At 42.3% G+C, this 25,639-nt stretch overlaps 2 protein-coding genes across 3 annotated transcripts in view; both read right to left on the reverse strand.

Moving 5' to 3' along the window:
- Window positions 1-11,048, reverse strand: part of rnpepl1 (arginyl aminopeptidase like 1) — a 34,655-nt gene extending 23,607 nt beyond the window's left edge. Inside the window, exons 1-2 of one of the 2 annotated variants that reach the window (XM_023967151.2) lie at window positions 9,565-11,045; window positions 4,412-4,552 (exon numbers count right to left, since the gene is read on the reverse strand). In XM_023967151.2, coding sequence (XP_023822919.1) covers window positions 4,412-4,552; window positions 9,565-10,026 — 603 coding nt within the window. In that variant the 5' untranslated portion in view covers window positions 10,027-11,045. Of the gene's footprint in view, window positions 1-4,411; window positions 4,553-9,564 lie in introns of both variants that reach the window. The other variant, XM_070433953.1, reaches the window with a different exon arrangement.
- Window positions 11,049-17,899: 6,851 nt separating this feature from the next.
- Window positions 17,900-25,639, reverse strand: part of LOC111982595 (ATP-binding cassette sub-family C member 5-like) — a 51,149-nt gene continuing 43,409 nt past the window's right edge. Inside the window, 8 exon segments of the mRNA XM_024014181.3 lie at window positions 17,900-18,527; window positions 18,897-19,061; window positions 19,221-19,334; window positions 19,561-19,639; window positions 19,854-20,013; window positions 20,273-20,462; window positions 20,738-20,827; window positions 21,584-21,770. Coding sequence (XP_023869949.1) covers window positions 18,426-18,527; window positions 18,897-19,061; window positions 19,221-19,334; window positions 19,561-19,639; window positions 19,854-20,013; window positions 20,273-20,462; window positions 20,738-20,827; window positions 21,584-21,770 — 1,087 coding nt within the window. The 3' untranslated portion in view covers window positions 17,900-18,425.

Below are 25,639 nucleotides of genomic sequence, written 5' to 3' on the forward strand. Positions count from 1 at the left end.
TTGTGGGCAGAACTGAAAAAGCGTGTGCGAGCAAGGAGGCCTACAAACCTGCCTCAGTTACACCAGCTCTGTCTGGAGGAATGGGCCAAAATTCACCCAACTTATTGTGGGAAGCTTGTGGAAGGCTACCCTAAACGTTTGACCCAAGTTAAACAATTTAAAAGGCAATCCTACCAAATACTAATTGAGTGGATGTAAACTTCTGACCCACTGGGACTGTGATGCAAGAAATAAAAGCTCAAATAAATCATTCTCTCTACTATTATTCAGACATTTCACATTCTTAAAATAAAGTGGTGATCCTATCTGACCTAAGAAAGGGAATTTTTACTCAGATTAAATGTCAGGAATTGAGTTTAAATGTATTTGGCTAAGGTGTATGTAAACTTCTGACTTCAACTGTAGATGTCCCTTTCCATTCAAATGTCAGGTGCACAGTGCACTGTTCGAATGCTGGATTTATTTTGGAGTAGATGAACATGAGGAGGTAATCTACTTAACCTACTTTTTGAAGTGATTTGTTTGACAATCAGATAAAAGCATCATGACTGGTTGTCTTCATAACTAATTAAAAAGGTAATACATTTTTACAGTTAAATTACAGGTTTTTAGTATAAAGCCCATAAAAATTGTGCGCACACATAAGAGGTCCCATTAAAAGAATAATTAGCACTTTGAATAGCACTCTCAAGTGAATTTACTGCTGTGTGCTAATACCCTTATATTGAGTCCTGACCTTGAATGCAAACACTATAAAGAAGACTTGATTTAGAATTGATTTATGATGCATTTGAACAGGGGAATGTACCAAACCTAAACTGAAGCATTTAATGGGTTGAAACATTATAATTATATTGCAAAAAAATCCACCATGCATCGATTAAGGTTCAACATTTTATGGCCCCTCTAAACTGAGTCAGTGCCCCACTTTGGCCACCCCATTCAAAATGTTCTGGACACGCCACTGCACTACACCACTGTTTCTTCCATAGGCACAAAACAAGAGAACACATTTAAATGACACAAGGTATTAGTTGAACAAACAAAATACTTTTTTGTTTTCTTCCCCCCCCCCCCCCACTTTTATGCCTATTGTACGTAACGCCTTGGTTAATTCCCGGTATGACCAACCCTTTGTCGTAGTTCAGGTCTCAGGGACAGGGAGGGTGAATGACGTCATGATACCGTGGGCTAGCAAACAACACCTTAGCTTTCCCACATCTGTTAGAGAAACGCACGTCAGTGTGCTGCTAACAGCATAGCTTCCTCGATTGTCCCTGTCCCCATTCCGGGCTCAAACCAGTGATCCTCTGCTTGCAAACACACATTACCGCCCTCCGTGACAACTTTGAGCCAGGGACATTTGAAGCTAGCTGTGGAGTGAGCTTATGGTATGTTCTTAACTATGTTACGTTACCCAATAAATTTTTGATTCTGGTTGTAGACGTGTCCATAAACTTGAATACACATGTATTTGTTGCTGGGATTTACCGCCGCCACTGCTGCCATGGAGGATGCTATTGGTGCTATATCTGAGTGTTTAACCCCTTTTCTGTCAGCCAAGTTTTTTAGGGGATTTGAATCGGGATTTACTATCCCCGGGCCCAGATCAATTTAAGGGTATATGCATAGATTTTTATCTGACTCAATTGATCTCAAAACCCACATGGTTAAATGTGAGAGAAAAAAACTTCTTCATTGATTGATTTAATTCCTACTAATAACCCCCAGAAATATTTGTCTAGTGGAGTATTTTCATATAATCACAGTGATCATTGTCCCATAGTATGGTATTAGATACGAAACAGCAACATACTAATCCTCATTTAATTAAGAAGATACATTTTAAAAAGATTCTACATGTTCTACTCTGATTTAGCCACTGTCTACTGTATTCCTGAAGTTGGGAGTTGGGTCTAGAAAATGTATCCTCCATATTTATTCCTCTGGAAGATAAACATGCCCCTTTTAAACAATTCAGAGTCAAAGATAGATTGAACCTTTGGTTTTCTTTGGAATTATCTGTGCTCATTCAGAGGAGAAATCAGGCCTGGGCCAAAGCAAAGAAAACTGACTGTAGTGAACTGGCAATCTTTCAGACAATTGAGAAAAATATGTACCGTCTCAATTAACAATGCTAAATCAAGCTTATTTTTAAGCTCACTCTCTGACTCTGCTGGTGATCCTTCTAAATTTTGGAAAACAGTAAATGCACTGAAGAGTACAAATTCCTCTTCTTACCTGCCTAAGCAAGTTCTGTCTGACTCTGGCATCATAACTGAGACGAAAGAGATAAGTTATGCTTTTAAAATCATCATTTTATCTCTGCAGGCTTTCTACTTGAGAGAAACGGTGGTGTAGTTGTCTCTAGGTCAGTCAATCGACTGCTCTACCCTCTGACAGCCTCTACTAGATGGTTCAACGGTTAACCTGTCAACTTCTAGTAAATCTTTGTTTTCATTTCAACAATTTACTATCTGTGATGTGCTAGATGCCTTGCTTAAGATTGATGTAACAAAAATACACTGAAGCTGATATGCTTGATCCATTTTTGCTGCAACTCTGCCCCCAATTGATGAATCATTAACCAATGTTTTTTACCTGACGATTATATCTGGTACTATCCCCAAGGTTTGGAAGGCGGCCTATGTACTCCCCCTTCACAAAAAGGTGCTGACCCCTGTGACCTAATAATTATCGGCCTATTTCTAAACGTTCTTGCCCAGCTAAAATATTAGAATCTTTGATTAATTCTCAGCTAAGATCTTTCTTATCTTTGAAATGTATTGTAAATGTACATCAGTTGGGTTTTAGACCAGATCGTAGCACTATCTCTGTTGCATCCCTAGTTTTAAATGTGGTTTTAGTTTTAACTGTATGGATAAAAGAAACATTGTGCTGCCCTCGATACTGTTGATCCCTCACCGCTAATTCAGAGGCTTTCCTTAAATGGCCTAGAACAGACTGCATGTAACTGGTTTTAAAATTACTTGACAGATAGACCTCAATATATATCTACTTATGGCAGGTTTACTGGATATTACGAAAGGTGTCCCACAGGGGTCAATTCTGGGTCCTGTACTTTTTACATTAATAATATCAACTTGTCTGTAAAAAACAATGTACCTGCACTTGTATGCCGATTCCATTCCTTTACTTTAGCTTTGTGTGCATTGTTGTGAAATAGTTAGATATTACTTGTTAGATATTACTGCACTGTTGGAGCTAGAAACACAAGGACTTTGCTTCACCCGCAATAACATCTGCTAAACACGTGTATGTGACCAATACATATTGATTTGATGCCCACGGTTTACCAGGCTCTATCTGAACTATAGTCTGCCTTCATTGTATTACAGAACTGACCGGAAATTAGTACTGAATACAGGTAAAACTAAGTATATGTTGTTCTCTACAGCCCATACAAATAATTCTGATGATTGAAACATATGTACTTTGGATGGTGTCCATATTGATCATGTCCGTGCTTACAAATATCTGAGCATCTGGATAGATGAAAAGCTGTCTTTTAAAATTCACATTGGTGAGTTAGTTAAGAAGCTGAGAATAATAATGTGCTTCTTCTATAGAAATAGGTCCTGCCTCTCGCTAAATAGTCGAAAGCAGATTATTCAGTCGACGTTTCTATCGGTCCTAGACTATGGCGACGTCATCTATATGAATGCAGCTGCCACTTCATTAAAGCCGTTAGATGCAGTTTATCGTAGTGCACCGTGCTTTATTACAGGTGACAATTTTAGTACTCATCCCTGCATTCTCTACCAGAAAGTTGGTTGACCCTCTTTGATGTCACGTAGATATATATACATTGCTATGTTTTCATGTATAAAGCCCTTTTACAAAAAGTCCCATTGTACCTAGCATCATAACTAAACTTTAGACATAAGGAGTTACCACACCTGGTCTCAGGGATGGCCAACTCTGGATATTCTTTTGGTACCTACTGAGGTAGGTAAATCAGCTTTTCGTTTTCATGCACCTTACTTGTGGAACAATCTTCAAAATGTTTTTAAATGTGATATTCTGGTGCCTCTAGGGCAATTCAGAAAGCTAATTGAGGACCTTATGATGAATGTGTTTTATGACTGTTTTTTTCTTTCTGCTTGCATTTTGTATTTATATTTTGATGTGTGTATTTTCAGTCATTTCTGTAATTCAGGGCTCATCTGTAAAAGCGACTGTAAAAGAGGTTAAATAAACAATATCTACATCAACACAACCCAGGTTTGAGAGGTGACTTTCCCTGACAGTAGCGGTGTAGGTGCTCATGACAGCCGATGTGTATTACATTAACATAAACATGTGTGTTTAAAATGTTATGTCAATATCAAGACAATAGGGTCAGGTTTCTCTGGAAACCGGCACTAGAGGAGTGACAGTTGACACTCACTCTGACAGTAGCGGTGTAGGTACTCTTGACAGCAGGGGTGTCGAAGCAGGGGAAGAAGGATCGGTTGCAGACAGAGTGGCCCTGAGTGAAGACTAGCGGGCGAGTCTGACCACACGTCAGCTCTGCATCCAGCCACCAGATCTAGAGGGACCAGGAACCAATCAGAAACATAAATTTGTTAAACTTAAAGTGATAGTACACTCTCAAAGTCAATGTTTGGTCGAACGTTGAGATGTGTCCAAATTCCAAGCTTTGTGTATTTCCAGCTATATACTGAAAATATAGACACCGAATTAAATCAGGAAATTAGACTACAAGCCTATCTTTCCATTTCATTTGGCATATAGCTCAATGCAACAGATGCCGTGCAACATGGACATGTATCAACATTAGACCACTTCTGATGTCTGAAAATGCGTGACAGACTTTGATTTTAGAGTGAACTGTCCCTTTAAAGAGGCATTGCAGACGACATTAAGAAAATTGTCAACTAAGGGTTCTAGGCTGACTACATTGCAGAAGGATGCAAGATCTCACAATCCTTGATAGATTTCTCCACAAACTTCCTGTTAACAAACTATAGTTTTGGCAAGTCGGTTAGGACATCTACTACTTTTTCCAACAATTTTATACAGACAGATTATTTCACTTATAATTCACTGTATCACAATTCAGTTTACATACACTATGTTGACTGTGCCTTTAAATCTCCACAAGTCTGGTTCATCATGGGAGCAATTTCCAAATGCCTGAAGGTACCACGTTCATCTGTACAAATTATAGTACGCAGGTATAAACACCATGGGACCACACAGCCGTCATACCGCTCAGGAAGGAGACGCGTTCTGTCTCCTAGAGATGAACGTACTTTGGTGCGAAAAGTGCAAATCAATCCCAGAACAGCAAAGGACCTTGTGCCTTGTGAAGATGCTGGAGGAAACAGGAACAAAATGATCTATATCCACAGTAAAACGAGTCCTATATCGACATAACCTGAAAGGCCGCTCAGCAAGGAAGAAGCCACTGCTCCAAAATCGCTTAAAAAAAAAGCCAGACTACGGTTTGCAACTGCTCATGGGGGAAAAATATCTTACTTTTTGGAGAAATGTCCTCTGGTCTGATGAAACAAAAATAGAACTGTTTGGCCATAATGACCATTGTTATGTTTGGAGGAAAAAGGGGGAGGCTTGCAAGCCGAAGAACACCATCCCAACTGTGAAGCACGGGGTGGCAGCATCATGTTGTGGGGGTGCTTTGCTGCAGGTGGAACTGGTGCACTTCACAAAATAGATGGCATCATGAGGAGGGAAATGATGTGGGTATATTGAAGCAACATCTCAAGACATCAGTCAGGAAGTTAAAGCTTGGTCGCAACTGGGTCTTCCAAATGGACAATGACTCCAAGCATACTTCCAAAGTTGTGGCAAAATGGCTTAAGGACAACAAAGTCAAGGTATTGGAGTGGCCATCAAAAAGCCCTGACCACAATCCCATATAAAATTTGTGGGCAGAACTGAAAAAGCGTGTGCGAGCAAGGAGGCCTACAAACCTGCCTCAGTTACACCAGCTCTGTCTGGAGGAATGGGCCAAAATTCAACCAACTTATTGTGGGAAGCTTGTGGAAGGCTACCCTAAACGTTTGACCCAAGTTAAACACTTTAAAAGCAATCCTACCAAATACTAATTGAGTGGATGTAAACTTCTGACCAACTGGGAATGTGATGAAAGAAATAAAAGCTCAAATAAATCATTCTCTCTACTATTATTCAGACATTTCACATTCTTAAAATAAAGTGGTGATCCCATCTGACTTAAGAAAGGGAATTTTTACTAGGATTAAATGTCAGGAATTGTGAAAAAACTGAGTTTAAATATATTTGGCTAAGATGTATGTAAACTTCCGACTTCAACTGTATGAATCTGTTTAAAGCAATCAATTCAATATACTTGTGATGACTATAATCTTTTATAAAGAAGCAAAAAATTATGTGTAATTCCACAACAATTTATGTGGTAAAAATGTGAGCTTGTGTAATGTAGTAACTGTCCACATTGGGCAAATTGGTGTAATATAAAATAATGAATGTACCACAAGCAGACAGTCACTTTTTTTACTGAAAGACGATCCCCAGCAATTACCCACGATGTTGCATAACAATTGAATTCAATAATTCATTGTTTGAGACGACTGTACAACCATCAAGATTAGGGATGCACGATATATCGGTAAGCATATCAGAATCGGCTGAAATTAGCTGAAAATGCCAACATTGGCATGGGCCCAATGTCTAGTTTAACTCCGATGTGCAAAACCGATGTCAAAGCTGACGTGCATACCTATATAACGTAGGTAGATGACGTAATGACACCACGAAAAATATAGCTCCACACATGCAACACAGCATTCCTAACCTAGCCCACAATTTCTGCTGTGTGGATCGAGTAGTAAACAAGTCGAGCAGTCATTTAAAAGAGTAAGAACATTTCAGCGAGACACCTCAAAGTTGAAATCCATTAACGCCAAGGTAATAGAATTCATTGCCCTTGACAATCAACCATTCTCTGACGTAAATGATGTTGGGTTTCGCTGACTGGTCGAGCACCTCGAGCCCCGGTACACACTACCAAGTAGGCGCTATTTTTACCAAGTAGGCCCTACCGGAGTTACACGATATTGTTGAAACGCACAGCCGTGAGCTATTTGCTATGGGCGTCACTGCTATTAGCATCACTGCTATTAGCTTCACGACTGACATTTGGACCAGTGATGTCAGCCCCATGTGCATGCTGACAACTGCCTCGAGAAATAAGCTCATCAACTGCATCTACATCAGACGTAATACCCTCTGTCATGGCATTGAAACACCTGCTCAACAAAACCCCACTGTCTATGTCGGAAGCTAACTTGGAAAAGTACTCTAGTAGAGGCTGTGAACAAGCAATTCGGTGGTATTCTCTCTGAGCTTCTACTGTGTCGCCACCATGCTTGATGCTATGTACAAGGACCGCTACTTCGATGCAGACAAGAAACAGGGTTTACGTGAAATGTTAGACACAGCTGGACAAGACGGAAACGGACACAGTGACAGTGCGTACCGAGGAAGAAAGGCCACAGACAGACAGAGCTGAAACTTCACTGCTTGATATGTATGATGAAATCCTGGTTGAGAATGAACCGACTGAACAAATGAACAACGAAACAGCACAGCAAGTAAGTAAAATAAATAGGTTTTGATTATGTTTTACTGGAAATGGGGACATACGTAAATGCCAACAAAATAACTTTTTGGTCAGTGTGTGTGTATGTTTCAACTATTTAACTGTACTCGAATGCTTAAAAGGCTGCTAAAATTGTAAACATCGGTCATCGGTATCAGATTTTTTGTCAAGGAAAACATTGGATATATCGGTATCAGCCAAAAATGTCATATCGGTGCATCCCTAATCAAGATTAATTGTCAGATCCAACAGCAGATCTCTTTGTTTCGTGGGACCTGGAACTAGTATCTCTGTTTTGTCCGAGTTTAAAAGTAAACTCGGACAAAACAGAGATGCTAGTTCTAGGTCCCAAAAAACAAAGAGATCTTCTGTTGAATCTGACAATTAATCATGATGGTTGTACAGTCGTCTCAAATAAAACTGAAGGGCCTCGGCGTTACTCTGGACTCTGATCTCTCTTTTGACGAACATATCAAGACTGTTTCAAGTACAGAATTTTTTTCCATCTATGTAACACTGCAAAAATCTAACATTTTGTCCAAAAATTATGCAGAAAAATTAATCCATGCTTTTGTCACTTCTATGTTAGACTACTGCAATGCCCTACTTTCCGGCTACTTTGATGGTTGTACAGTCATCTCAAAAAAACGGTGAAGGCCCTCGGTGTTAATCTGGACAATGATCTCTCTATTGACAAACAATATTTCATGGACAGCTTTTTTCAAATTTCGTAACATTGCAAAAATCCTAAACTTTTTGTCCAAAAATGATGCAGAAAAGCTAATCCATGCTGTTTTCACTTCTAGATTAGACTACTGCAATGCTCTACTCTTCGGCTACCCGGATAAAGCACTAAATAAAATTCAGTTAGTGCTAAACACGGCTGTTAGAATCCTGACTAGAAGCAAAACATTTCTAAGCAAACAGCTGGAGGCAGGGCTTTCTCCTATAGAGCTCCATTTTTATGGAATGGTCTGCCTATCCATGTGAGAGACGCAGACTCGGTCTCGACCATTAAGTCTTTACTTAGGACCTATCGAAGAGATGAGTCTTATGATTGAGTGTAGTCTGGCCCAGGGGTGCAAGGTGAACGGCAACGCACTGGAGCGACGAACTGCCCTTGCTGTCATTTGCAAAGTGTATCATGAGAAAAGTTATTGTATGCCTATCATTTCACTTCCCCTGTGAGAACCCTGAACACGGGCTGACTTTGCTGTACTGCAGAAAAGCCTGCCAGCAGCCTACCTACTAAAGGTGGCGCCTTGTCCATTACAATGTAGAAAAACACATGCATCTTATGGAAGATGCCAATACTTTAGAGATAACAATAAATGGCAAAGCTAAATATACTGGTTTGGTTTCCATCTATGGCAAAGTTTTCGCTAAATGCTTATGACAAATCCAGCTGCAGAACCAGCCTAGCCAGATAGATAATATTTTGAATACGGTGTCATAAAAAAAAGAAAACAACAATAGACAATATTGGCTAACTAGATAAGTTTAGGAAGATAGCTAGCTAAGCATGCTAGCTAGCTACAGGACAGCTGTCAGTTCCCTATTTGTTTATGTTTCTCGTGGAAATCACCATGAAGTTCTTTCCCCACCCCAATTCGTGAATATGTATAAGTAGTCTACGTCATTCTTTGGAAGTCGAACCTAAACAAGCATTTCCGTTCTAGGGCAAAAATTACGTTGAAATTAGGGGCGGCATTGTCCTCTGGTGGGCGCCTTTAAAATTTGACAATGAAGCACAGTAAATAGAAAACTCAACTCTTGGCAAACTCATTAAATTGTTTAAAAAAATACAATTACATCTATTGCTTACTTAGTAAGCCTTACTACTTTAACAATGGAGAGTTTAAAAATGCTCCTAAGTTAAATGTAACTGTGCGCTCTAGACTGTGCAGTAGCCTGAACCTTTAAAGTGACCTTACCGCAGGACCGTCTGTCGTTGTGTAGCGAACGGTGATCTGGAAAGCCCGATGCGGCCGTATCACATAGGCTGGGAGGCTGATATTCAGGGAAGATCCATAGTCTGTGAATGGGTCTACCCGGTAGGTGAGCGACGGGGAAATGTTCTGGGCACCGGTGGTGCCAGGCACCTTGCAGTCTATGGAATGAATTAGCAAGGATGGGTGAGTGTCCAAAACCAAAGTCTGCACTCCTGGTTGGATAGCCACAAGTTCCAGGACTTGCCACCCAGTGATCTCCTTTACGGCAAAGTTGAGGCGGAGGTCGAGATGAAAGTGGCGAAGCTTGAAGCAGTGGAAGTTGGACGCAGAGGCGATGTCGACAAGGCGACACTGACCCAGACCTTGGCCGCCCTCACACGACTTGCTAGGCACTGTGAGCACTTTGCGGCAGCAACACAGTGTCGGACGCTGGAATTGGGCCATTATAACCTCCAGGGAGGAATAAATGAACGCGCAAAAAGGAACAACAACCGTAGTTGAAGCCTATAAAATGTGCAAATTAGCTAGATATGTCAGCTCCAGAGTAGCTGCCACATAGCTAATGAGCTAGCTGCCGACATGTTACTTTGTAGAAAAGGGCCTTTGGTTGGGCAACTACTTCCAGAGTGACATTACGAACAAAAAACATTAGAAAAAAAGTGTTTTAGAAAAAGGACATCAAAGCAATATGTAAAATCCATCGGGACCGAAGTTGAACGAGTTCTGCATTTCCAAGTCTTAGACTTACGCAAAGAGAGAAGATTCTGGGCGCCTGTTAGACAGACTTGTGAGAAACAATGTAGCGCAAATAAATAAAAAGAAAAGGGTGAACATGCAGAAGAGGGGAGAAGTTGAAATGAAAGGAGCTTGGGCTATGTGACTCCCGTAGAAAACAGGAAGTAAAAAAACAGGGAGGAAATATTTGAGACAGGAAAGTTTTAGAGCTGTAGAATGTAGGGGGGCGCTACAGAGACGAGTGGACTCAGCAAGGTAGCCTATACATAGCCTATAGCAACATGTAGCCTAATTAGCCTTAGCATCAGCTCTAACTCGACGTTAACAAAACGCATATATTTCGGTAGCCTTCTTCCACGGAGCGAATAGTCATTGAATGTAAAACAAATTGGCGTTGCACAAGTGACATGCATTATGCAGGAAACTGCGTGAAACTGATACATATTTCACACTCATGGCAGAGAAAGGTAGACAGCCATAGTGTAAATGTGATACTTTGTATCAATGGGTGTCCGTTTGCATAGCCGGAAACCACCATCCCCTGAGAGTAGTTACAAGTATAACCTTTATTCGTAATTGTTTCCTCGTTGCCCTGGATATGTTGTTGGTGTCCTTGGCTTGCGTTCAGCGGTTTGTTGGGGGCAAGCGGGGGGAGGGGTGTTCCCGACCCGGAATTCTACAGGAGGACGATGGAGGGGAAGCCGCTGGTGTGATGCCGCGATGCGCATGACGACAAACGTGAACCAGATGATGCCCCAGTTTCTCCACAATCCACATTCAAGCCTATGTTTGAACATTTTCAAGGCAAACAACATATGGAGGTTGTTGTATCGATATTGCTACTGTAGCTGTGATGAAATGTGAGACCCCTTTCAGACGTCCCAGCTAATTACAATAGCTAAAATGTCACATGGACCATATTGATAAATTACACTGAACAAAAATATAATCGCAACATGTAAAGTGTTGGTCCCATTTTTCATGAGCTGAAAAAAAAGATCCCACACATTTTCCATATGCACAAAAAGCCTATTCTACTTTTAAACTCGGACAAAACAGAGATGCTAGTTCTAGGTCCCAAGAAACAAAGAGATCTTCTGTTGAATCTGACAATTAATCATGATGGTTGTACAGTCGTCTCAAATAAAACTGTGAAGGACCTCGGCGTTACTCTGGACCCTGATCTCTCTTTTGACGAACATATCAAGACTGTTTCAAGTACAGATTTTTTTCCATCTATGTAACATTGCAAAAATCAGAAACTTTTTGTCCAAGAATTATGCAGAAAAATTAATCCATGCTTTTGTCACTTCTATGTTAGACTACTGCAATCCTCTACTTTCCGGCTACCCGGATAAAGCACTAAATAAACTTCAGTTAGTGCTAAACATGGCTGCTAGAATCTTGACTAGAACCCCCCCAAAATTGATCATATTACTCCAGTGCTTGCCACTCTACACTGGCGTCCTTTTAAGGCTAGGGCTGATTTCAAGGTTTTACTGCAAACCTACAAAGCATTACATGGGCTTGCTCCTACCTATCTTTACGATTTGGTCCTGCTGTACAAACCTACACGTTTGCTACGGTCACAAGACGCAGGCCTCCTTACTGTCCCTAGAATTTCTAAGCAAACAGCTGGAGGCAGGGCTTTCTCCTATAGAGCTACATTTTTATGGAATGGTCTGCCTATCCATGTGAGAGACGCAGACTCGGTCTCAACCTTTAAGTCTTTATTGAAGACTCATCTCTTCAGTAGGTCCTATGATTGAGTGTAGTCTGGCCCAGGAGTGTGAAGGTGAACGGAAAGGCACTGGAGCAACGAACCGCCCTTGCTGTCTCTGCCTGGCTGGTTCCCCTCTCTCCACTGGGATTCTCTGCCTCAAACCCTATTACAGGGGCTGAGTCACTGGCTTACTGGTGCTCTTTCATGCAGTCCCTAGGAGGGGTGTGCCACTTGAGTGGGTTGAGTCACTGACGTGATCATCCTGTCTGGGTTGGCGCCCCCCCTTGGGTTCGTGCCATGGGGGAGATCTTCGTGGGCTATACTCGGCCTTGTCTCAGGATAGTAAGTTGGTGGTTGAAGATATCCCTCTAGTGGTGTGGGGGCTGTGCTTTGGCAAAGTGGGTGGGGTTATATCCTGCCTATTTGGCCCTGTCCGGGGGTATCGTCGGACGGGGCCACAGTGTCTCCCGACCCCTCCTGTCTCAGCCTCCAGTATTTATGCTGCAATAGTTTATGTCGGGGGGCTAGTTATAGTCTGTTATATCTGGAGAATTTCTCCAGAAATATCCCGTGTCCTGTGTGAATTTAAGTTTTTGCTCTCTCTGAGCCCTAGGACCATGCCTCAGGACTACTTGGCCTGATGACCCCTTGCTGTCCACCTGGTTGTGCTGCTGCTCCATTTTCAACTGTTCTGCCTGCGGCTATGGAACCCTAACCTGKTCACTGGACGTGCTACCTTGTCCCAGACCTGCTGTTTTTAACTCTCTAGAGACAGCAGGAGCGGTAAAGATACTCTGAATGATCGGATATGAAAAGCCAACTGACATTTACTCCTRAGGYRCTGACYTGYTGCACCCTCDACAACYACTGTGAWTATTATTATTTGACCMTGCTGGTCATCTATGAACATTTGAACATCTTGGCCATGTTCTGTTATAATCTCCACCCGGCACAGCCAGAAAAGGACTGGCCACCCCTCATAGCCTGGTTCCTCTCTTGGTTTCTTCCTAGGTTCTGGCCTTTCCAGGGAGTTTTTCCTAGCCACCGTACTTCTACACCTGCATTGCTTGCTGTTTGGGGTTTTAGGCTGGGTTTCTATACAGCACTTTGTGACATCTGCTGATGTAAGAAGGGCTTTATAAATACATTTGATTGATATTTATCTCAAGTTTTGCACACAAATTCTTTTGCATCCCTGTTTGTGAGCATTTCTCATTTGCCAAGATCTATCCACCTGACAGGTGTGGCATCTCAAGAGCTGATTAAACAGCATGATCATTACACAGGTGTACCTTGTGCTTGGGACAATAAAAGGCCACTTAAGCAGTTTTGTCACACAACACAATGCCAACATCGTCAACACCGCAGATCATGTGTAACCACGCCAGCCCAGGACCTCCCAAGTGGGTGAGCCTACCTATACCCTATACCCATCCATGGCTGCACCCCTGCACGGTCATGTGAAATCCATAGATTAGGGCCTAATGAATATATTTTAATTGACTGATGTCCTCATAAGAACTCAGTACAATTGTTGAAATTGTTGCATGTTGCGTTTATATTTTTGTTCAGTATACATCAAACATGGATACAGGCACAACTGTCTTCACCGGCATAAGGAATGAGGCACCAAATATTCTGGGCATTCCTTGCAAAATATTTCTTCCGGCACTTGGGCTTTTGTTGCATTGCGTGCACTATCACAACAGCTGTTCATCACTTGATTTAGGAAAATTCCTTGATAGATCAAATGATGATGTGTAAAAATATGGCGTAACTAATCAGCTGGACACCAAATGCATATCCAACAAGTATTATGAGAACGTGTTCTCAATTTGCCTACCTGGTTAAATAAAGGTGAAATTATGCATAATTATTAAAGAACCACATTAATGACAGTATCAATTTATATTTTAAGCATCAAGGTAAGGTGAGTGGGGCCAAGCTTCCTGCCATTCAGGACCTCTATACCAGGCGGTGTCAGAGGAAGGCCCAAAAAATTGCCAAAGACTCCAGCCACCCTCACGGCAAGCAGTACCGGAGCGCCAAGCCTAGGTTCAAAAGGCTTCTTAACAGCTTCTACCCCCAAGCCATGAGACTCCTGAACAGCTAACCAAATGGCTACCTGGACTATTTGCATTGTCCCCCCCATTTCTACACTGCTGCTACTTTCTGTTTATTATTCATGCATAGTCACTTTACCTCTACCTACATGTACATATTACCTCAATTACCTCGACTAACCAGTGCCCCCGCACATTGACTCTGTACCGGAACCCCCTGTATATACCCTCGCTACTGTTATTTTATTGTTGCTCCTTAATTATTTGTTATTTTTGTTATTGATTTATTTTTTACTTCAGTTTATTTTAGTAAATACTTTCTTTTTTTTATCCTTAACTGCATTGTTGGTTAAGGACTTGTAAGCATTTCACTGTAAGGTGAAATGTTGTATTCGGAGCATGTGACAAATACGATTTGATTCTTTCGGTTAAAAGCATTCAATTTTGCAATCACATTTATTATTTTGGATTTGTGTGCCCATTAACGTTTTTTCACCCTGTAACATAAAGAGACACAATGTTATCTAGTTACACTGCATTTCTGAGATCTCTAAACAAAAAACTGTCCGTCAGCTAGATCCAGGATTCTTACAGGGTTCAAGTTCAATGTCTTATTTAACTGATTAATGCTTGATATATGATATAATGCCATCTTACACTGACGTAATTGCAAGGACAGAAAAGTAATGTTTTATGTCACATGATTTTGGAGAAATCCATTAAGACACCAACCATCATAATGGGATAAACATAGGTTTTAAATCAACTCGGGAATTTGATTGAATATAGCTATTGATTGTGTGTGTGCATTTGTGTTGTCAGTATTAATGTGTGTGCATGTTATGTGTGTGTGAGCAAATGTCTGTGTATTGGAGTGTCTGTGTGAGTGTGCATCACCACCCTCTGTAGCGTTATACGATCGAGGACGGGGCAGTTGCCATACCAAGTAGTGATGCAGCCAGTCAAGATGCTAACAGTGGTGCAGCTGTAGAACGTTTTGAGGGGAAAGAGGCGCTGTCACGCCTTCATGACTGTGAGCGTGTGGACCATTTTAAGCCCTTAGAGAAACTTGAAGCTCTCGCCCTGCTCCACTGCAGCCCCGTCGATGTGGATGGGGCATGCTCGTTTCCTGGAGTTCCCATATATGCTGAGCACTTGTTGGCCGCTTTTCCTTCACTCTGCGGTCCAACTAATCCCAAACCATCTCAATTGGGTTGAGGTCAGGTGATTGTGGAGCCCAGGTCATCTGATGCAGCACTCCATCACTCTCCTTCCATGTCAAATAGCCCTTACACAGCCTGGAGGTGTGTTGGGTCATTGTCCTGTTGAAAAACAAATCATAGTCTCACTAAGCACAAACCAGATGAGATGGCGTACCGCTGCAGAATGATGTGGTAGCCATGCTGGTTAAGTGTGCCTTGAATTCTAAATAAATCACAGACAGTGCCACCAGCAAAGCACCGTCACACATCCTCCTCCATGTGGAGATCATCCATTAACCTACTCTGCGTCTCAGAAAGACACGGTGGTTGGAACCAAAAATCGCAAATTTGGACTTGGTGAAAATCTGTCCTTTTCTCTGTTCTAATGTCCATTGCTCGTGTTTCTTGGCCCAAGCAAGTCTCTTCTTATTTGTGTCCTTTAGTAGTGGTTTCTTTGCAGAAATTCGACCATGAACACCTGATTCACGCGGTCTCCTCTGAACAGTTGATGTTGAGATGTCTCTTACTTGCACTCTGTGAACCATTTATTTGGGCTGCAATCTGAGGTGCAATTAACTCTAATGAACTTATCCTCTGCAGAAGAGGTAACTCTGGGTCTTCCTTTCCTGTGGCGGTCCTCATGAGAGCCAGTTTCATCATAGTGCTTGATGGTTTTTGCAACTGTACTTGAAGAAACGTTCAAAGTTCTTGACATTTTCCGGATTGACTGACCTTCATGTCTTAAAGTAATGATTGACTTTCATTTCTCTTTGCTTATTTGAGCTGTTCTTGCCATAATATGGACTTGGTCTTTCACCAAATAGGGTCATCTGTATACCACCCCAACCATGTCACAACACAACTGATTGGCTCAAACGCATTAAGAAGGAAAGAAATTCCAGAAATGTACTTTTAACATTCCAGGTGACTACCTCATGAAGCTGGTTGAGAGAATGTCAAGTGTGCAAAGCTGTCATCAAGGCAAAGGGTTGCTATTTTGAATAATCTCAAATATATTTAGATTTGTTTAACACATTTGTGGTTACTACATGATTCCATGTGTTATGTCATAGTTTTTATGTTTTCACTAGTAAAAAGAACAAAAAAACTTGAGTAGGTGTGTCCAAACTTTTAACTGTTACTGTGTCAATATATTTATTTTAAGACCCCCTGATTGGGTAGGCCAGTATTCAATCTGGCAGGACCTGGCTTCGCCTCTTATTGTATATCTTATGTTCTCCCTTCATCAAGCATAGCCTAACACCCCTCTCCCACATTCCCAGATATTCTTTGTTTAAGTATTGCAAATTTCAATATTCAAATGTAAATTGTATTCCCAATTCAGCATGTTGCTGGCACTTGTAAACANTATATATATATATTTATATATATATATATATATACACACACACACACATACATACATATATACATATATATATATAAAAATACATATATATTTTTTTTTAATTGACTGCCTGATTGGTTGGGCCATTATTCAATCTGGCAGGGCCGGTGACCCACCAGACCCAGCTGTGTCTTCGCCTCTGATTGTATAACATGTGTCTCATGTTCTCCTTTGAGAACAATCATAGCCTACCACCCCCTCTCCCACACCCCCCTTTTTTCACTTTCATTGCCAAGATCTTCTGTTTGTGTTTAAGTTAGTATTGCCAATTGTAATATTCAAATGTAAGTTGTTCTTCCAATTAAGCATGTTGCTGCCACTTGAAAAAAGAAAGAAATTCTCCCTTTCTCCCACACCCATCAACAACACTGACAAAGAACACACAGGTAAACCTAAAATAGTTTTATTGACAGAATATTTAAAAGCGATCCCTTTCCACTTCATCCTACCCTGTTAACAAGGCAATAATGAAGTCATGCTAAGGCTATAAAAAGTAATAGAAATGACAGAACGACACACATTCTGCAAGGCTTGCCGAGGTTATTCGTAGTTACAGTATGAGCATCACCTCAATACTGCAAAGACAGGATAGAGGTTCCCTACTACACCCAGTGCAGGAGTGTTATAATCTGTGTGGTTCTGGTCCAAACAGTGTCAATGAGTGGACCGACAACACATTTAAGCACACACATAAAGATTCACTGGGTCAGGGCAAAGAGAATGCAATCTTGTTCAAATCACAAAGACCTTGTGCTCAACAGGCATCTTTTATGTCACCATAATAATAATGTAGAACAGTCGCAGGACCTCCCCTCCCCAACAGCAGATGGCACTGGCGACCCCCTGTAGCTTCACCATCAGTGCAAAAGGGCTGTGACAAACAGTAACAACAAACTGAAGTTAACAGCAATCAAAAGAATCATGATAATAAAAAGTCAGAAGAAAGAGAGTTAAGAGAGGGACTAGGCTGTAGACATACAAGGCCTTTAAGAAGGGGTGATACCCTCTACCTTTAAGCAGGGTTATTTCTACCTTGAAGCATGTCCTTTTGATTGCCCAGTGAAAACATTGAGCAGCACCATTTCCCTCCTAGTAGTCTTATGTCCCACTAGGCCCCACAGATCCACCACTTGTGCCAGGGTCCAGGGTTTAAGGGCTCATGGGTTCAAGTCACAAGAGAAAGGATTACAGATGTTTCAAGCCGCAAAAAAAATCAACAGCAAAGTTAGACAGCAATGATGGTAAAACACGAGTGAATATACAATAATACATTTCATACAACTACGTTGTACATACAGAGTCAGTAGAAAATAAAGCATATTTTACCACTGTAAATATATGTATATATAGATATATTCTATAAAACAGACCAGTTATGCTATGAATATAGCTACACATAAAGCTTTATTTCTTATATATTACTAAAGACAGTACAGTATCAGTGGTTCCCTGACCATTCCAGCTGAAATGGCTTCTGAGCAAGCATCTCCTCAGGGCAGCCCTTGCCTTATACCAAGGACATGATGCAACAGTAGAATTCTAATTCCATGGTCCGATGCTGCACCCCTCTACAGGCTGAGCGGTAAACTCAGGGTGGGTAAGCAGAGGAAGAGGGTGAGACCACGGAGGGAGCGGTCAGATGGCTGGACCCCTTTGGGAGCGTCCTCCCCTCTCCTCATCTCCAGGGCACGTCTGTGCCTCCTGTACCCATTTTAGCCTTTCACAGAGATCTTGTTCTCCACGGCAGCCAGCATGGAACAGAATCGAGAGTTCTCATTGGCCAGCAGGATGGACGGCTCGTCAAACTCCACCACCTAAATGAAATGGACAACACAAAACAAAACAAGGCTTTAGGGATTCCTTGGAGCATAAATATGGGGTATCACTACATAAATGTTGATTTAGTAAGACYTAAAAGCCTTCCAAGCCCATTAGCCTGTTGTAGAGACAAGAAATGTGAATGTATGCAACCTCATTTTCCGTCTCTGTATGACCGACCMGAGATTCGAACCCTTGTTTAAAACAACTTTGCGACCACAAAACAGCTTCCTGCACCTACAAAAACCATGCTTAGGTTGAGCTACAGGGCAACACAGCTTCTGGACTCACTAGCTAGCTAGTTCTGCTACACAAATAGTACTAGGCGAGTGAGTGTACAGTAGATGAGCTTGTGTTGTGTGTACCTGTCCCTGGTTGAGCACCATGATGCGGTCACAGTTGAGTACGGTGTGCAGCCGGTGGGCTATGGTCAGGGTGGTGCAGTCCTGAAAGGCATTGCGGATTGTCTCCTGGATCAGAGAATCCGTCTCCGAGTCCATTGCTGCCGTTGCCTCGTCCAAGATCAAGACCTGAGAGGGGAGGGGGCACCGAGAGCTAAGTTAGAAAAGTGCTGTGACCATAGAAGACTAAAGTTCTCTTTCTACCCACAAGGTTGACTACCCAGAAAACGATCGGACGTCAACACACATGAAAATTACAATTCTCTCAATTCCCATTTTGAAGGGTACCTTGCACTGTCTGAGTAGGACTCTAGCAACACAGAGCAGCTGTCTCTCTCCCATGGAGAAGTTCTCTCCGTTCTCCACCACCTCTGACTCCAGCTTCAGGGGCAGCTGAGACACCTGGAGGGATGGACAGAGAGAGGGAGAGAGTACCGAGCAAAGACAGGAAATTAAACATGGATCTCATTTCTCCATCCTGTGTTACCTCTTCCCTTCTGAGTCTCTGTGCCCATAACTCCACCCCACCTGCTGGCACACAAGCATCTTTCTAAAAACCAGTCATCTAGTATGAGCATACTCTCTCGCGTAGTCTCTTACTCTGGACAACCGAGTTCCGGATACTCACACACTCCTTCATGTGTGTCCGCTCCAGAGCGTCCCAGATCAGCTCCTCGGCGTATTGGTTAAAAGGGTCCAGGTTTGATCTGGGGGTGGATACAGGACAAGGACAACTTCAAGACAACTTTAAGTAACATCGACAGTCACCAGAATACATKTATCAGTGGATGGGACTAAAGGAAAAAATCCCTTGTGCCAACTCAGCAAAACCACACAACCACATCTGGGACCACCAGGCGAGTGACAGTGTTCATTTACAGTCACAATAGTACAGTGATGCGTTTTGAGTGGCGTGCCCACCTGACTGTGCCGCTGAACAGCACAGGCTCCTGAGGGATAATGGACAGCTTGCTGCGGAGGTCGGCCAGGCCGATGTCACAGATGTTGATGCCGTCCATTGTGATGGAGCCGCCACAGGGCTCAACCAGACGGAACAGAGCTACGCCCAGAGAAGACTTCCCTGGGGACAGAGCAGGGCAGGGGGGGACATACTCTGTAAAATTAGAATGATGTAACAATCGCGAGCCATAAAATAAATACAGAGCTAGCCAAAACTACATTTAAAAATGTGAAATGTAGGTTTCAATAGGAATTAAGTGAAATTGACCTCGGTCCTGGATATATAACACAAGATTATATTATGTATAAGTATGATTTTCAGATACATGATCAAACAGCGCACGGCTTCGAGAGATGTTTCACTGACTGTTTCCACTGACCTGAGCCCGTCCGGCCCACTATGCCAATCTTCTCCTTGGGACGGATGGTGCAGGACACCTTCTTGAGAACAAGCGGCAAGTTGTCTCTGTACCTCATCTCCGTCCCGTCAAACACCACCTCGCCCTCCTGCGGCCAGTCTGGCGGGGGTGCCTTGTTCTTGATGCGGGCCGGGGCCTCCAGCGCTAGAGACTGGGGGAAGGCAGGAGAGACCGCTTTAGGGTTCATTATAATAATAATACTGCACTTCATTTCTTTAGCACCTTTCAAATGTATACATTGCAGCCCAAAATGCTTTAAAAAAAAGTGCAGTAAAAAATAACTCTGAAACTCTAGGCCTCAGCTATAAGATGTGTCTTCTTAGGGTTTCCTAGTTTTAGAATGACRAAAACACGCAGCAGCTCACAGTGGTAGTGAGACAACATATGCAGTGAGAGTGCAGTGCCATGTATTTGTAGTGCAGTAACCTCAATGTAGTGGTGAATTCTCTCCACAGAAGTGAAGCGAGCCTCAGTTTCAGAGGCTAGTCTGACTGTGAACTGGAACAGCCCTGTGAGCTGAGAGAAAGAGGGGGAGAGGAATAAGACATTTATCAAATTAAATGCATTAATGTCATCTATACTACTGTAACCATGTAACTCCTCTTTTAACCAAGTATGTATAATATAATTTGTCATTTCATATAATGGATCTACGCAGCTCTGTTTAGATATATAACAACCAATCAAGGGAAAGATGAGTGAGGAGTGGAAGGGAAAGTGGAGTGACAGAAACAGAGGAGATGATAGAGGAAGTAACAGAGAGTAAGGGGGACAGACAAGGGGAGTAATACCGGTAAGTGAAGAAAAAAGTGATGGGAAGAAGGCAGAGGAGAGCTGTGGTGGTAAGAGAAMAGCATGTATTTTATAATATATCTGCCACTTAAGCAGACACTTTTACCCTAAACCATTTACAGTACAGTGAATGTACTGCATACTGTACTGTAAATGTGATCCCTGCATGAATTTAACGTACAACCTAAGCATTGCTGGTACCAAGCGCTTACCAACTGAGCCACATCATGTGTATAAAGTGATAAGGGCATCAGTGCAATGTAAAAAATAATAGGGGGGGGGGAAAAAGACCAAATCACCTTTAAGTAACGTCAAACCGAACATTATTTCAGTTGATTTGGCCATRAAATTGGGAAAATTGTATGGATGCCCCCATCATTCCCCATTGATTTTTAGATAGCTAGCATCTAAAGAATTTAAGTGAAAGTTAAGATTCCCCCCTCCCGTAGTGACAGATTTGTTAATAGGAGGAGCACTGACCTGCACGGCGTAGGAGATGGCCAAGCCGGCGTAGGCCGTAGGGATCTGGCCATGCATGAGGACTATCATGAGCGCTGTGATGCTGATCAGAGACACACTGATGACGTCCAGCCGCACGGCCAGCCAGCGCATGGCACAGCTGAACAGGTAGAAAGGGGCCTGGTTCTGATCCAGGAGATCCTGATACCTGGAGACCACAACCAGACAGACAGACGGGAACCTTGAGAAAAAGTTCAACTTTTGGATGCTTGGTTTCTTGCTTTAGTCATCAAGGAACTAGGATACTTAAAAAAGGGCTATGTGGAACTTTGTCTCTGGGGGTGCTCTTGAGCCAAAACTGATGCCCTAAATGGACAGAAGAGACATAAATGACCTCACTGTACAGAAAGGGTAAAGCCTCCCCATACTCATGAACAAAGGCATATCGGTTTGCCTAGAACTAAGGATTTGTGTGATTTCATGAGATAATAAATGGAATAATATGACATCATATATGAACCACAGAGACAACATTCAAGCGAACATGTGACGTGAACAATTATAGACTAAACTTCCATAGTGCATCTTTAACAAGACTGATCCGAGGGGTTTGGTGGAGCATGTTTTCCAGTACAGATCTAGGATCAGCTTCCACTCACCCCACACTGACCTTTAACTTCTCCCCTGAGTCAGATTAACTCATGGACACAATTTTTATGTCTCTGCATCCAGTATGAAGCAGGGATGGGACCAAGTCACAATTTTGCAAGTCCTAAGCAAGTCTCAAGTCTTAACCTTCGAGTCTTAATTCAAGTCCCAAGTAATAATGGGCAAGTCTCAAGTAAAGTTCCACAGCTCAGGTCGAGTCAAGTCACAATTCCCTAATTTTGAGTTCCGAGTAATCAACTCAAGTGTTTTATGCCAATTTTAATGCAATTCTTTTTATTTCCTGTTTTTCTTACACTACTAGTACACTATATAACAAACTTGAGTCAAAGATCATGTTAGATTTTTTATTTTTGATTACTAATACTGATAGAAAGGCAATACAAATGGCACCAATGGCAATCATTTTAGTCTTAAGGCTGGTAAGTTTTCAACAACAACAAAAAACGATCCAAAAAGTTGTATTGTGACTATACAATAACAACAAGTGCAACATTCAGAGCAGTATGGTTGAACACAAGCTCCACAGGAGCAATTGATGCAGGAACTGCCAAGACCCACATCGCCACAGTTCCACAACAGTGGAAGAATTGTGTTTCTGAACAGCCCAGAGTTTGTTCTGTCCTTCGCAAATGTCAAGATAGTGGCTGAACTGAGATGCTGGAGTGGCCACACACTTCTCTCCTTTGTCTTTAGCGATATGCTGAAAACACCCCTGACTCCTCTCCCAGAAAACAGTCCTCCTCCTCAGTGGTGGTTGGATCCACAGGTTGCCCAGTCTCTGAAGCCTCTTGCAGAATTAAAATATATATGTTTTAAAGACAGAAACAAAAAAGGTTAGTCTTACTATTTTTAGTAGTTTACCATTTAAATTAAAATGTTGTATAAATTCAATTAATTAAGCTAAGTATTAGTTATATTGGTAAACTTTGACTGTTCTTATGATAAAAAGACACGCACCTTTCACCATTTCAGTCACCTTGTCCTTAATTCCATCATCCACCAGAACGTGTTGTTCCAGGCACATCAGTGTAAAGGATGGATCTAGCAAAGCTGCTTGAAGATGGACTGATGGTCTGAGAAGGTTGCCATCTTGGCATTGATGAAGATTCAAAGAAATCTCCTGTGCAGTGATGCCTGGAGACTATGAACCAGGTCAGTAGCTCACTTGTGGTTCCTGCATCTCCAGATGATGGTGTAGGGAAATAATGCAAGGAACCATCGCACCGGATGTGACAACTTCTGTGCTTGGGTAATGTCTGTGGTTTCTGCAAAAGGCTGAAGAAAGTCGGCCAACTCTTTCAGTAGTTTCCACACCTGTCAATGAAAATAGGACTTCCTTATGCTCCTCCTCTTCAAGCATCCGACAACTAGTCGTGTAATGGGAGCACTGCTGTCACCTGCCTCAGTCTGGAGTTCCAACACGCTCACTGCAGCAGGAGTTCCCCCTCACTCCAAACACCCTCAAACGCCTCTGTAAAAGTTGTGCTAGTGTGGAGTTTTTTTTAGATATTTTTTTTATTTCACCTTTATTTAACCAGTTGAGAACAGTTGAGAACAAGTTCTCATTTACAACTGCGACCTGGCCAAGATAAAGCAAAGCAGTGCGACAAAAACAACGAGACAGAGTTACACATGGGATAAACAAACGTACAGTCAATAACACAATAGAAAGATCTGTATACAGTGTGTGCAAATGAAGTAAGGAGGTAAGGCAATAAAATAGGCCAATAGTGGTGAAGTAATTACAATTTAGCTATTTACACTGGAGTGATATGTGCAGATGAGGATGTGCAAGTAGAAATACTGGTGTGCAAAAGAGCAGAAAAACAAATATGGGGATGAGGTAGGTAGTTGGTTGGATGGGCTATTTACAGATGGGCTGTGTACAGCTGCAGTGATCGGTAAGCTGCTCTGACAGCTGACGCTTAAAGTTAGTGAGGGAGGTATAAGTCTCCAACTTCAGTGATTTTTGCAATTCGTTCCAGTCATTGGCAGCAGAGAACTGGAAGGAAAGGCGGCCAAAGAGGTGTTGGCTTTGGGGATGACCAGTGAAATATACCTGCTGGAGCGCGTGCTACGGGTGGGTGTTGTTATCGTGACCAGTGAGCTGAGATAAGGCGGTGCTTTACCTAGCAAAGACTTATAGATGACCTGGAGCCAGTGGGTTTGGCGATGAATATATAGCGAGGACCAGCCAACGAGAGCATACAGGTCGCAGTGGTGGGTAGTATATGGGGCTTTGGTGACAAAACGGATGGCACTGTGATAGACTGCATCCAATTTGCTGAGTAGAGTGTTGGAGGCTGTCTGTAAATGACATTGCCGAAGTCGAGGATCGGTAGGATAGTCAGTTTTACGAGGGTATGTTTGGCAGCATGAGTGAAGGAGGCTTTGTTTTGAAATAGAAAGCCGATTCTAGATTTAACTTTGAATTGGAGATGCTTAATGTGAGTCTGGAAGGAGAGTTTACAGTCTAGCCAGACACCTAGGTATTTATAGTTGTCCACATATTCTAAGTCAGAACCGTACAGAGTAGTGATGCTAGTCGGGCGGGCGTGGGCAGTGATCGGTTGAAGAGCATGTGTTTCGCTTTACTAGCATTTAAGAGCAGTTGGAGGCCACGGAAGGAGTGTTTATATGGCGTTGAAGCTCGTTTGGAGGTTAGTTAACACAGTGTCTAAAAAAGGGCCAGATGTATATACAGTGGTGTTCCAACATGTTCATGCAGCAGTTGTTCCCCTCACTCCAAACACCCCCAAACACCTCTGTTAAAGTGGTGCTAGTGTGGAGCAATGAGCTAATCTTAGACACTTTAGAATGAGCTGGACAGACAACTTCAGTCTCCTTCAACCCGTCCCCCTCCACTAGCTGCAATGTATGTGCAAATCACTGTAAATGTTGTTGATGACAATTTTTTCTGAAAGTATTGTCGATGGTCTCCTGTTCTTCAACTTCCAGGTTATTCCATATGTCTGGATCATCTAGGTGGTGATCATCATGGACAGCCTTTTCTTCACTTAAGAAGCACACTGTGAATGCAGTTCATGTTAGCTGCATTGTCACATAATGTAATCTAGCTTGTGGTTGATCCCCTACTCGTCACAGATGCCTGCAAACTGCTTGCATATTCGCTCCCGTGTGTGATCCTCTAAAGTGATTACATTCCAGCAGATTGGACTTCATTCTCCATTTCAATCCAGTGGGCGGTGACCCCAAGGAATCCTCTCATCTTTCTGACAGATCATATGTCTACCGTGACAAAGACGTGGTTAGCTTGTGTCATCTGGTCTTTGAGTTGTGTCTGCCAGTCGGCAACCAGGTTGTCAATCTTGGAGGTTATGGCTCTGCGACAGACTGGGCGTATTTGCTATCAACCACTAACAAAAAGTGACTAAAGCTCGTGTTCAA

Source organism: Salvelinus sp. IW2-2015, linkage group LG22, assembly GCF_002910315.2.
Source record: "Salvelinus sp. IW2-2015 linkage group LG22, ASM291031v2, whole genome shotgun sequence".
NCBI classification, from domain to species: domain Eukaryota; kingdom Metazoa; phylum Chordata; class Actinopteri; order Salmoniformes; family Salmonidae; genus Salvelinus; species Salvelinus sp. IW2-2015.